General features: G+C 44.8%; 1 protein-coding gene across 3 annotated transcripts; it reads left to right on the top strand.

The window, feature by feature from the left end:
* The first annotated feature begins 5,311 nt into the window (after positions 1-5,311).
* Positions 5,312-12,158, top strand: LOC310755324 (urotensin-2 receptor-like). 3 transcript variants are annotated; one of them, XM_083597947.1, is made up of 2 exons: positions 5,312-5,537; positions 10,109-12,158. In XM_083597947.1, exon 2 carries the CDS (start codon positions 10,277-10,279, stop codon positions 11,384-11,386), a length of 1,110 nt encoding a protein of 369 aa, XP_083454073.1. In that variant the 5' UTR covers positions 5,312-5,537; positions 10,109-10,276; the 3' UTR covers positions 11,387-12,158. The 3 variants fall into 3 exon arrangements, with proteins under 3 accessions (XP_083454073.1, XP_083454072.1, XP_083454074.1); XM_083597946.1 differs by having other exon boundaries at positions 5,312-5,722; XM_083597948.1 differs by lacking the exon at positions 5,312-5,537 and adding an exon at positions 5,753-5,908.
* The last annotated feature ends 1,122 nt before the right edge of the window (positions 12,159-13,280 follow it).

Genomic DNA, 13,280 nt, shown 5'->3' with positions numbered 1-13,280 from the left:
CAATAGCACAATAAACAAAAAAATTAAGTATATTGATTGGGGAGGGTGTTTTAAATCCATGGTGGCCTTTTAATCCATGATGGCAAATTTTCATAAATTGGGCTTTCAGCCATTGAAACAACTACAATGGACAACGGACCGTTTTGGGCTAACAGGTTTTGTATCCAACGAAATCCTACCTGCAGTGGACCCACTGAAATTAAGTCCATTAAGTTAGCCATTAATTTCTATTGAGTCTAATCTGAATAGGACCAAAGTTGGATACAACCTTAGGTGCCCTCTAGCATTTTGTTAGCCATGAAGAGAAGATTGAGATAATGTATAGATCACTATATCCTGAGAAAGGGGGCTTTTCAAAAGTCTGCTTCCATGCTGTCCCGTCTCTGCAGCACTGTCATCCTTCACTCACTCTTAATGGAGAACCCAGTTCCTCAAACGTCTGTGGTTTTGGTACTGTCCTCCCCATGTTGTTGTTGTTTTAGAACTGATTCGTGGTTGCTATGCAATTGAAGCATCAGCCTGTCCAATGTAGGCTGGCCAAGTGCTGCTGATACATCTGACACTGGCATTTAAGCTGATGCCTTTCTGTATCATTGAAGCTGCCATCTTCTGGTTGTCTTGCCATCATATCTTCTGCAAAGGGGTTCCTGACATAGCTTAGTGGTAGAACATCTGCGTGGTTCAATCCCTGGCATCTCTAGGTAGGACTGAGAGGTAACGCTATGTGAAATCCTGGAGAAAACTAGCAGCAGCCTGTGTAGATTATATTGAGCGAGATTGACCAATTGCCTGGCTTTGAATAAGGCATCTTCCCTTGTTGCTATATTACTCTGAAACAATGGGAATGGAGCTGTAGGGTGATTTTTAAGCAAGGAAGGAAGGAAACCAAGTAACTAGATCCAACCACTGCAATTTCTGCTAACACATAAAACCGATCTTCTATTTCACAATATCAGTTTCATATACAGTGGTACCTCGGGTTACATATGCTTCAGGTTACATACGCTTCAGGTTACAGACTCCGCTAACCCAGAAATAGTGCTTCAGGTTAAGAACTTTGCTTCAGGATAAGAACAGAAATCGTGCTCCGGCAGCACGGCGGCAGCAGGAGGCCCTATTAGCTAAAGTGGTGCTTCAGGTTAAGAACAGTTTCAGGTTAAGAATGGACCTCCAGAATGAATTAAGTACTTAACCAGAGGTTCCACTATAGTTTGAAACACACATGTGGACACAGAAACACGTTTTACCCCTCCTAATACTAAAAAAAATGTCTCTGCTATGTGCTAAGGACTCAGAAATCCTAACAGGTCTGAGAATGGTTTGTAGTGGTTAGGCAAGGAAGGTGCTTGGAGACCCCCTTTTCCTCTTTTTAGCAACACTCCACAGTTTATTACATCCAGAACATAAGAGCAGGTGAGATGCATTCAGCTCAAAAGAGGGCAGTGTAGCAATCCTGATGTCGCATTCCTTTCCCCTTCCCCTTGATAGTCATTGCGTGGCAAGTCCCCTCCCCCATGTGAAATGAAGACACTGGACACATTATTTAAGGTTAATGGGCATAAAAAGGCCACAACTTTATTGATTACAGAATTGAAAGGTATTGGCTTTAGGCATTGGCTCCTATCGACTACCCGGCATGGGGACCGGGAAGGGTTGTCCACAAGCCGTGGGAGTCCTGTTGAAGTACGCCAACTAGGATCCCACGGGTGTCACCGCTCGGGGGCGTGCCGGAGGCCCTTATCTCCCTAGGTTTCGGACAAGGCAACGCCCCCCGGAGTCCTCTACTGGACTACCCCTTTTCATTGGGGGGAAGGTGATGGCACTTCCTTCCCCCCATTCATTTGCATAACAATTTAACCCCTGCCAATGCCTAACCGCCAATACCGCAGAAGTTGTGATATTTGCTACAAGGTAGGTGAAAAAACCAAAAGGCTAGAAGTGCGCCAAATTGGAAAAATTCCTACCAGGCCCCTTGCGGCGACCAACCGAAGTCCATAGCAAGGTCATAGCTAGCTAAGCCTAAGGGTGGGTGGGATGGGAAAACCTCTCGGCTGGAAAGGGGGAAAGAGGGCGGTCCCCGGGCGTGCCTGGCCTTAAATAGGCTAGGCCCCACCTCCCCAGCCCGCTGATTGGCGGGCCGGGTTGAAGACACGCCCGGGGATTCCCTGTCCACGCGGGGGCAAAGGCCAGCCCCCGCGAGTGTGTGGGAGGGATTAGCCCGCAACCCCCTCTCCTCCCAGGTCGGAAATGGCTTTACAATGGCATGTGAATGAGGAAAACAATGCAGAGTCCTAATTTAGTTTGACTGACACCAGAAGCCACCTGGTCCCCGAGAAAATCTGTCTACAACCATCTTCCAAATGCCAACAGCAGCAATGACAAGTTTGCTTCTGCTGCAAAGACTACAGGAGAGCTTTGATGAAAAGACTTATTAGCATGGTCTAATTTGGTTCTCCTGAAGCACAGTGAAGCAATCTATGAGTGGTTTGCAAATGCTGGCTTAAGCCTCGGATCAGAGCTAAGCAGGTGAGGGATTATCTCTCTTCCCAGGTAAATCTCACACATTAATGAGCGAGCAGCTCTTGCACCATCATGACAACCGTGCCCAATGTTAATCAAGATCCAAGCATGTACAGGAAGGAAAAAGGTGTTGAGGAAGCAGAATGACATGGCCAAGGCAAAATGATGATGCTGTAGCAAGAGGGATGAGGGAGATTAAAAGGCCAGTCTATGACCATTGCACAAATTCAAGGCTATCTATCCCAAAGCTATCCCTCTTGGATGGCTATACTGGTGGAAGTACTTCAACTACTGATATTTCATTGCTAATTGATTTTTTTTGGCTTTGCTGTCTGTAGCAAATGTTAGAAAGCCACAAAATAAACCATAAAATACTTCTTCTAGTCCAGATTTGTTAGCAAACTATTTCCCATATTTAAACTAGCTCTTCCTCCCACCAGTTTAAGCCTGTATTCTTATTACATCTCAGTTACCCACTCAGAATGCAGTTAACTCTATTTGGCTTTTAAAAGTATGTATATATTTGAAAAGATCAGCCATATTTCCTGGCTACTCTAGCCTTTGCTGGTGATGCCCGGTGCTTTTAAATGTACTTTCTGTCAGCTTTCCTCCCCCTGCCACAAATTATAACACTTGTATAATAATATTCAGTACTTTTCCTAAGAACTAAATTCTTGTGACACATCAATACTGTAGTCATAAGCCAGTGCTAACACTCCCTCTTACAGATGTCTTCAGGCTGCTCTATAAATTAATGGCTGTGCTAAGTTTAAATCCCCCCTCTCACATATACTACTACTTTAGTCTAGTTCTCTAATTAATGTACCCCAACAGATTCAAGGGTAAGTTAAAATGAAAAGGCCTTAAGCACTGAAACCAACAGACCAGATCAAAATGAGTGAATAGAAGACCTGTGCAGTGTTCCCAATTGGAGGCAGTGAGATGAAAATGAAAAAGAGAACCTAGGAACTGAGCAGAACATGGAAGAAAGTCAGGGCTCATTGAGGCAACTCCAATTTCAGGGATGGTCTTGCCATGGGGCTCTTTTGGGGACTCAGGTGGGCAATAAAGGAAATACCAAGTTGCACTTTAACAGGGGTTATTTACTATATACAATACAAAGCATAAAGCTTAAGTTACCACTCTGCTTCACACCACACTGTATTAATACTGACGCACATAGGTTGATAATTTAGATTATGACTTGGCAGTGTCGGCAATGTCATTTTTGCCATTTTCCCATAAAAATAGCTCAAAAACAGCATTCTTTTTTTAGTGATTTTGCCCAAAAAGCTCAACATTTCTGTCCGGATTTTCACTGTTTGAAATATGGCAGCCCTGGATTATGAAGATGTGTTAACAATATGACTGAAGTGAGGCAACGTGGATGCAACCAAGAGACTGGCTCAGCAGTTTGTTGTGCTAAGCCACAAATCAACCAATTTCTTAGCCGAACCAACTGACTTTGCCCAAGAGCTCTTAGTGCAGTGAAGAGACACAAGAGTCCAAGCCTGCCCTTCCTTTCAGAGCAAGCTGGGGCTGAATTCAGAAAGGTGATGGACTATACAAGCCCCTGTCAACAATCCTCGCAGATGCTCCCCATACTTGCCATGAACTGCTTCCTTGCAGCTTTTTAACATGTGCCCAAAGTTCCACTTCATTTCTACAAACGTGTGAAATATTAAATGTAGCTAAGAGACATACAATTTCAAATATTTGTGCAGATGTGTATATTGTTGAACATTTCTATAAAGTACAACTGTAGGGTTTTTCAAAACTATCTTGGTGTTCCGAAGAGTTTTATGAATTGCCTTCATATCTTGTGTCGTATATTACCAACTGCTTGCTATACCATGCTCAAAGAAAAGAATTATTTAAATTGGCTGCATATCTGTGTGTACAGATTTGCAATACCACACATTCTGCAATATTTGAAAATTATCATTTTGCATTAGTCAATAATATAGTATAAATTTGATGCTTTGTGAAAAAAGAGCACCATTCTTATATCGGTCACTGTTATGTCGTGCCATGTGTATCCTCACACCAGTATAACATGCCTCCACATCTGAACATGATCATTATTAATCAGTCCGCAAATAAGTTTTGTGGACAAGTGCACTATTGTGAAAATTTGAGCTCTGCACTCCAAGAGGCTCCAAAGCTTAAGCTTAATAATTAAAATAAGGCAGTATAAGGAGAGGTTCCACCTTCCAGTAAAGGGTCCAGCAGAGAATGATTCTGTCAACAATGAATGCTTCTTGAAGGAGAGGAAGGGGAGCAAGTGATTTGGCCCGGCATCTGCAGCCCCTACCTGCGTTCAGCTCCTTTTTCTTTCATCTTCATTAAGCAGCTTCTCCCAGTCCTAAAAAGTTTTCATTTTCAAAGCAGTCCGCTCATCTTTTTCCCTTTAGTTTGCCACAGTCATCCCAAGTCGAAAGGGAAATTAGCAGAGAGCCCTAAACAAGTTGGACAGCTGTTTATTATCATCAGGACAGCATGTCTTAAAGGTGTCACTTATGATACCCGAGTAGTAGATCAGCTGTCAATAAATCCTCCAACCCAAACAAATTCACAGCTCCCTTTTGGAATTAAATCTCAATGCCAAGTCTCCCGCTGGCACCTTCCCCAGAAGGATTTAACCCTTTCTTACACAAACCCCAGACCTGTTTTTTTATTCCCAAGCTTCTGCAAAGAATATTGGATCCCCTCCCCTCCCTACACAGAGATCTGTTTGGGGAAAGGCTAAGAATGTTTCAAGGAGTATATAAGTAGCCCTCTCAGTCAGGATGAAACAGTCCTGATGTGCAGTGCATGGCTTGCAGTCTCTTGGGCTAGCAACCAGCTTTGGTTTTTGAAATGCTGCTTCTTTAAAAAAAAAAATAATGAGAGAGGATCCCGGCTAGCTCGCCTGCTGCAGTTGCAGTCCAACAATGTTGAGCGTCACGGGGAGCAGCATAAATAGCAGGCATAAGTGAATGCAAGGATTGGGAGGGCACACATTTCAAACATACTTAGTGAGGTTTCTCGCTCTCTCACTCTCTTTCACACAGTCATCCCAGATGCTCTGAGCACTGGGTTTTGCACCGTTTCCTCGTGTCTAGGAAGATCCTCTGGAGACATTTTCACCAAGCCACCCATTATTTATTTACTCCACTCACGCAAGAAGAAACTTCATCAGCTGGAATTTCACAGAAGTCAGGTTTGGATCTGGAATTTCCATTTCTGGATGGGATTTATTTATCTTTCTGGGGCAACTCCTTGAAATGTGTGTGCTGGTCACCTGAGATGAAAGATGTAACTGAAGGTCAGGAAGGATAGTTCTTATTTCTTAATGCCTCCGAGGGCTGCATTATGCATTGGCAGTTGATATCAAAATGCAAACATGGTATGTATGTGTTTGTGTGTGCCTGTGCCTGATTTTTGACATGCTGATGAAAATCGAGTCTTTTTCTCTTCTTCTTACCCTCAGCTCAGGAGGATCTTTTGTGTTTTCTCATTGTTAGGAAGGTATGTTATCGTCTGGGTGTTTTTAGCCTGTTTCCAAACTGAGCACACATCAAGATGTACTTTAGAAGTAGCATCTTTGTGCAACTAGGGCTGATATCTTGGGTCAATTTAGAAGTGTTATTATTATATGTCACTGGATTGAATGTGCAGCTTTTTCATTCGTGTGTGTGTGTGTGTGTGTGCGCGCGCGCGTGGAAGAGGAATTTGACTCCAATGGGATATTTCACCATCAAAACAAATACCAGTTTCAGAAGAAGGATTTTCCTCAGCACTGCAGCAGGGGAGGAAACAGTTACATCCCCCTTCCATACCTGCTATGATACTGATAATAGCTCCCCAGCTAATGCTATTTGCATTTTGTCAAAGCTGCAAGTTGAATGCAAAGTAGGGCTACATTACAGGTAAAAGGCATAGGACTAGGCTGCCTGAATCCTTGGAGTAGTACTATATGAATCAAAGCAAACGGGCTGTCTCAGTCTTTTTGTCTATGAATGCATTGATCTAATTTGCCTGAAGTGCCTCACAGACCTGTTCTTTGATGAAGTCTGAACTGCTTGTGTTAAGGATAGAGGAACTTTAGAAGTGTGTGGTCCCCAAGAGAGGCAAACAAGATAATTTGAATCCCTCCTTCCACATCTGTTAAGAAGCAAGCCTCAGTTTAAAATGTTACCCTTTACCAAGTCTGGACAAAAATGCCCCCTGCTGTGTTGCATTGCTTTGTAACATAAGGAATTGTGCTGGGCGCTGGGCGACAGATCTGTGCTCAAGCCAGGCTGGTGACACTTTCAACACCTGCTGTCTCCAGCACAGATATTTTCCTTCATGGCAAAAGCCTGAAAGGACTTTGTTATCATTTGTTCCTCAGAAATATTAACAAAATATATTAATGGTTCCCCTCCCCTCCAAATCAGTAGAGAGTGTGAGGAGGAGCGAATTTGTCTTGGAGGTCTGTCAAAACTTCATGCATGATCCTATATTTTTGTGACCTGCTTTCAGCTTTCTCAGGAAACATTGTTAAGAAGCGCAAAAACAAACATTGGGCAGTACAGACCATTTCAAAAAATCACTTATTATTGCCTACATTTATGTGAACTGGATCTAAATGTGAACTTGGGGTGAGTTCAAAAATTTTAAAATCCTTTCTTTCTCCAAGCAAGCTTGTCCCATTTATGTACAACCAGGATGGGGAACCTGTGTCTCTCCAGATGTGGTTGGACTCCATTGATGATGGCCAATGGTCAGGGATCGTGGGAGTTGGAATCGAACAACATCTGGAGGGCCACAGGTTCTCCACCCCTGATGTACAAGATCATGAGGGGAAACATGGTTTGCACTGGTGACGTGTTCTCTCTGTGCTAAATTGCTGTGGTCGCAGTGGCTCCCCACAAAAATCCAATTATGTGGTTGCAGAAATGACTTGGTGTCAATTGTGCACGGTATGTTTCTACTGGTAATTCCTATGTGAAAGGGCTCAATAAACATGCCTTCAGAAATCCACAATGCACAGCAGCCTTTTTCCTCTTCCTGCTCATTGCCTGTTTGCACTGGCTAAGCATCTCCGACATCAAACACCCCTCCACCCTTAAACACGCTCACATTTCGTAGGTTGCCAGGATTGGGCACCAAACAGCTCATCTCTCAAAAGAAGCAAGGTGCAAAGAGCTTCTCTCTGTGAGTGGTGATGGCTGGTATAGGTGCCTTTCCCTGCTGCCTACAGATAGGGGGCAGGTGATGAGGCAGGTCATTTTTTATTTTCCTGCTCTTTCAGGTGTGACAGCCATTAATGCCGTCCCGCAGCAGCCATCTGATGTTGTATCCTGCCCCACATGGCATCCATTTTTGTGTTATACCATGTCCCGCAGCATTCATTTTGTGAGTCTACCTTACACCATCTCAAAATTCCAAATGTGCCCACAGAAGACCCCTGCTGTTTGGGGTGAACATGGAAATCACTTTCGCTGTACAAGATCACTGGTATATTGTCATCTAACATCCTGCTTCCCACCATGCCAAACCTGATGGCCACATGGCAATGGCCCTCCCCTGTTGCTCTTCTGAGCAGCCCGTCTAATTCTGGAGGCTGACAAGACTTCTTTTCTAGCGTTTGTCACTTTGACACCCTTCTGAAACCATCACCCAACCTTGTGGCAGTAGCCAGTCCCACAAATCAACTTCATACAGTGGGCAACAAATTGGTGAAATTCTTTGCCACAAGGTGAGATGAGGGACTCTTGCTGAGAGGGCTTTAAGAGAAGACTGTGGAGGTTGAGTTGTAAGAGAACCCCAGGTGCACACTTCTGCCAGTGCACCATTACCAGCCAAAGCATCAGAAACTCTTGACTGGGTCCCATCCAATGTTTCCTATTTTTTAAAAAAGATAGAAAACAAATCAGTACACATAGGTTTCGGAAATGATGGTTCAACATGAGAATGTTGTGCTGAGATGAACCACTGAGAAGCAGCATGCCCGCGATTGCCACCTCATCCCACACTGATGACAAGCCTGGAAGTTAGCCTGGGCTCATTGAAAATGGAGGCTGAGTCATGTGGCCATTTCTTTAGCCACATAGAAATACAATTCATTATTGGTGATTCATTATTGAAGAGTGTGAACAGTTTACCAAAGGCTGTTGGGGTTCAATTTAGTAAAATGTATTCTTCGTCTATAGAGCCTGGGTGGTTGCCTTATGTTGTTGCTGGTTTTTTGCAAGAGTTGCATTCATCCTTGGCCAACACTCTGGAGTCTGAATGCCAGCAGTAGGTGTGACTATCCCACATTCTTGCATGTGCACATGTATACCTGTTTGACAAAAGACACGCACACGCACACACACACACAAGTTCCCCCTCCTCAGCTGATCTGTGCAGATTGACAGAAGAAAGGGTTCTCACCTGCCTCATCAAATGACTGGCCTGATGACCAGTGGGTTGGTTTACATCCCCATCGCAGTGCTGGGCTAAGCAGGAAAAAATATTAATAATCCTGGGGAGAGTGGAGAGGTTTAAATCTCTCTGCCTAGCACAGCAGTCTAATGGGGATGCAAATCATCCCCTACCAGCTCATCAGATCAATCATTTGTCGTCTGGGGAGGAGACAATAAGCCCCCTCCTTTCAACTGATGGGGACACAAATCCCCCTCCCTGCTGATTACATTATACATTATACAACATTAATAGTAGTAAGGTAAAGGTAAAAGGACCCCTGACCATTAGGTCCAGTCTTGGACAACTCTGGGGTTGTGGCTCTCATCTCGCTTTCCTGGCTGAGGGAGCCGGCATACAGCTTCCAGGTCATGTGGCCAGCATGACTAAGCTGCTTCTGGTGAACCAGAGCAGCGCATGGAAATGCCGTTTACCTTCCCGCCGGAGCGGAACCTATTCATTTACTTGCACTTTGACGTGCTTTCAAACTGCTAGGTTGGCAGGAGCAGGGACTGAGCAACGGGAGCTCACCCCGTCGCGGGGATTTGAATCGCCAGCCTTCTGATCGGCAAGTCCTAGGCTCTGTGGTTTAACCCACAGCACCACCCACATCCCATTATTAGTAGTAGAATTACTATTATTATTAAAGTTTGTATACCACTCTTCATCCAAAGATCACAACATATAAATACAATTGATGAGGGTCTGATGAGCAGAGGGTGGGTGGTTTTTATCTCCAGGAGAGCACAGTGAGCCATGTTTATTATAATGTTTTCCCTCTTGCCATCACCATAAAGTTGCTTGGGTCTTGGAGGACCAGAAACATTTGCCCAGGGGGAGCCACCCCTGCTATAGGGCACCTTTGGCACCTTGGACAGTGCACATGTCTGTACTCTGCTGGTGGCACCAAAGGCATCTAAGGTAGCAAATCTCTCGTTCTACGAATGCAGAGAGTTGGACTTGCTGTTCAGAAAATCAGAATGAGAAGGGGCCAAATTCCCAAGTAGCTAACAAAACTCAGGCTGCCTGCCAGTTTGTAACCCTGTCACTTATCCAGACTCACAGTCTAGACTGCAGTTGAAACTTCCACCTTTGCAGCCCTCCCGTTCTATGATTCTCCCTACCCTAACACTGTTTCTTCATGTCCTTTCTCTAGAATAAACCACTTGGTGTAAACTTTGGGGAAGCTGCCTCTGCTTCGGCACAAGCAATAACAGCTGAAAAATGAAGCCTGCTTTGCCCTCCTTATGGTGTCTGGAATACCCAGCTGAGAAGAACTCACTTTGCACTGTTCATGGGCTGCTGAGTTAGATCATTTAAGAGGATGGAGGACACAGTCTCCTCGACAGTGAGGGTGGGCACAGATAAGGGCAACCTACTCAGAAGCAACCCCAACATTTCCTACAATACAACCTGGGACGGGGCCTCCACAGAGGACTTCATAGCCACCTGCACCATCGGGACTATCCTCTCCATCATGTGCGTTATTGGAGTGACAGGCAACATCTACACCTTGGTGGTGATGTGCCATTATCTGAGATACTCTGCCTCTATGTACATCTACATCATCAACCTTGCCCTAGCGGACCTACTCTACCTTCTCACCATCCCTTTCATTGTCGGGACATATTTCACCAGGGGATGGTACTTTGGAGAAGCTGGGTGCCGGATCCTTTTCAGCTTGGATTTCCTCACCATGCACACCAGTATTTTCACCTTGATGGTGATGAGCACAGAGAGATACCTGGCAGTGCTGAAGCCCCTGGACACCGTGAAAAGGTCCAAGAGCTACCGGAAAGCCATTGCCATCATCATCTGGGTTGTGTCTCTGCTCCTCACCCTCCCGATGCTCATCATGATCCAGCTTGTAAGAGAGGACAAGAACATCTGCCTCCCTACCTGGAGCAAATTGTCCTACAAGATCTACATCACCATCCTCTTCTGTACCAGCATTGTGGGTCCCGGGGTTGTCATCGGGTATCTTTACATCCGGCTGGCAAGGACTTACTGGGTGTCCCAAACGACTTCTTTGAAAGAGACCAAGAGGCTGCCCAACCAAAAAGTGCTGTACTTGATCTTCACTATTGTGCTGGTCTTCTGGGCCTGCTTCCTGCCTTTCTGGATATGGCACCTCCTCTCCCAATACATCGACCCCCTCCCAGTGTCTCACAATGCCACCAGGAACATCAACTACCTGACCACGTGCCTGACTTACAGCAACAGCTGCATCAACCCTTTCCTCTACACCTTGCTGACCAAAAACTACAAAGAGTACTTGAGGAACAGGCAGCGATCCTTTAACAGCAGCGGCAGCTACTTCCAGAGGAGAAGCAGGTTCCAGAGGATCTCTGGGAGATCGTGGTCCACAAGCAGCCAGCACTACACGGAGACCTTTGTGCTCCCTCCCATTCCTGGGGGAAACAGCAGTCCCTGAAGGGGGGGACACCTCCAAGCACTGGCTATCCTCATGGGAGCCTGGACTGAGAGGCTGCTGTGTTGTCAAATGGCAAAAGCAGAGAAGCAGGGAACCACCAAAGGTGGCATTCAACTAAAATGTTCCATCAGCACAAGGATCACTGCTTGCATAGTAGGTCTTTCCCACTTCTCCTCCCCCAGAGGTTTGGTGGAACCCCTAGAACAGATCTAGGGGGTGTGCATGGGGAGGAGGAAAACACTAAAAAAAAATCCTTGTGCTGACAGAAGATTCACTTAGTGCTCCATTGAATGCAATGCAAAGTATCAAATGGATATCATAAAATAGACATGTCCTGACTTAAGGGTATGATCTTCTAGCAGGGGTGTCAACTTCAAAAAAATATTGGAGGTGCCCAGGTAAACCCTGCCCCTCACAATCAATCACAAGACACAGTGTGTGTGCACCATTTGAATGGCAATGCCCATCAACTTGGGGGAGGGGCTCAAATATTTTATTGGAGGAGCCAATGAGACCTTAGCCCCTAGGAGTTGCCTCTTATGTCTCCTAGAGTTCCCAATCCACTGCTTTTTGCCTTAGATGTAACTTTGGGTGAACTCACTCAATCACAAAAAACGTGTAATACACCCCAACTATCCCATGACGTGTCAACTTAAATTATTGAACCAATGTTTGTCAAAAGTTTTTTTTTATTACTGTTGTTTTTTTGAAGTATATCACCCAAGCAGTTGTTTGGGGAAATAAGTGAAATCAATAAAGAACTAAGACTTCAGTTTGTGATCATGTGTGTCTTGTTGCGGTTGAGAACCAACAGAGCAGTTGAGTTTGAGGAAAATGGTATTGAGTACATTGAGGCTAGTTTCAGGTTTGGATACATGATACTTCTCTTACTCTGTTTAGCTGCCCTGCTACTACCTCACCCACACACCCAAAGAGGTTCCTCAGCTTCCATAGCTAGCTGTCAGTACTAAGTATCCATGTAAACATGGTTAATCAGTCACACAAAGCCATATTTGAAGTTAAAGAATAGCAGAAACCTGGTAAAATAATTTTCTGGCCTGAAGCTACAGCTGTCAGTCACAAACTACACTGCCGCCACCACCTCCCTGCCCCCCCCCCACTCCTGGTATTTCTCTTTTATGGGCTAGCTCAGGGGGATGTAGAATGTATGAGCTGAAAATGGTTTCTTCGCCATAACTCACTTTAAAGAACTGAAAATATGAACTGCAGTCCCAGTCGGTGAAATGTTCACTGCACAGTCACTGGAGCCTGACAAAAGAGATGCCTGCCTCCTTGTCTGCGGAGATGAATAGCTTGGATAAAGGCATTGCAAAATAATTATTGCACCTTATCAGTTGGTTATTTCTGGTAAAATGAATCTACTTTCAAACATCTAAGACTGTGCCTTTACTTTCTCATGCTTTCCCCCAGAATATAAAAGGCAGGAAAGTCAGCATGTCACCTCTGCTTTTCAGTTCTTTGTGGGACAGAATGAAGAAGGGTGCTCCGTTGTATTCACACAGTGTGTGCAGGTGAATGTATGTATGTTTATGTGTGTTTAACCAGGAATAAGAGTGTTGGACAGCGACCCTATATACACTTCTTTGGGAGTAAGTCCCACCAAACTCAATAGGGCTTACTTCTGAGTAGACACTTAGGAGCAGAATTGCAGTATCGTTCATCATTTCTCTCTATACGTCTTCTCCACACAAATGATCTCTTGCAAATGATACCGCCCGCCCCCCATGAATAAGACTGCTTTGGATTATGAACAGCAGGGGGAACATTCCCAGCATGTTCCAAAGTCAACAAATGCAGCAAGGTTGTAGTAAAAACACTAACTTGGAGAAGCATCACAACCTCCCTATTACAAGAACTCCTTATAACAGGGGAT

The sequence above is a fragment of the Podarcis filfolensis genome (genome assembly GCF_964270895.1).
Source record: "Podarcis filfolensis genome assembly, chromosome: 2".
Classification (NCBI taxonomy): Eukaryota; Metazoa; Chordata; class Lepidosauria; order Squamata; family Lacertidae; genus Podarcis; species Podarcis filfolensis.
The sequence above is the reverse complement of the archived record's forward strand: the minus strand, read 5'-3'. Positions and strand labels throughout refer to the sequence as shown.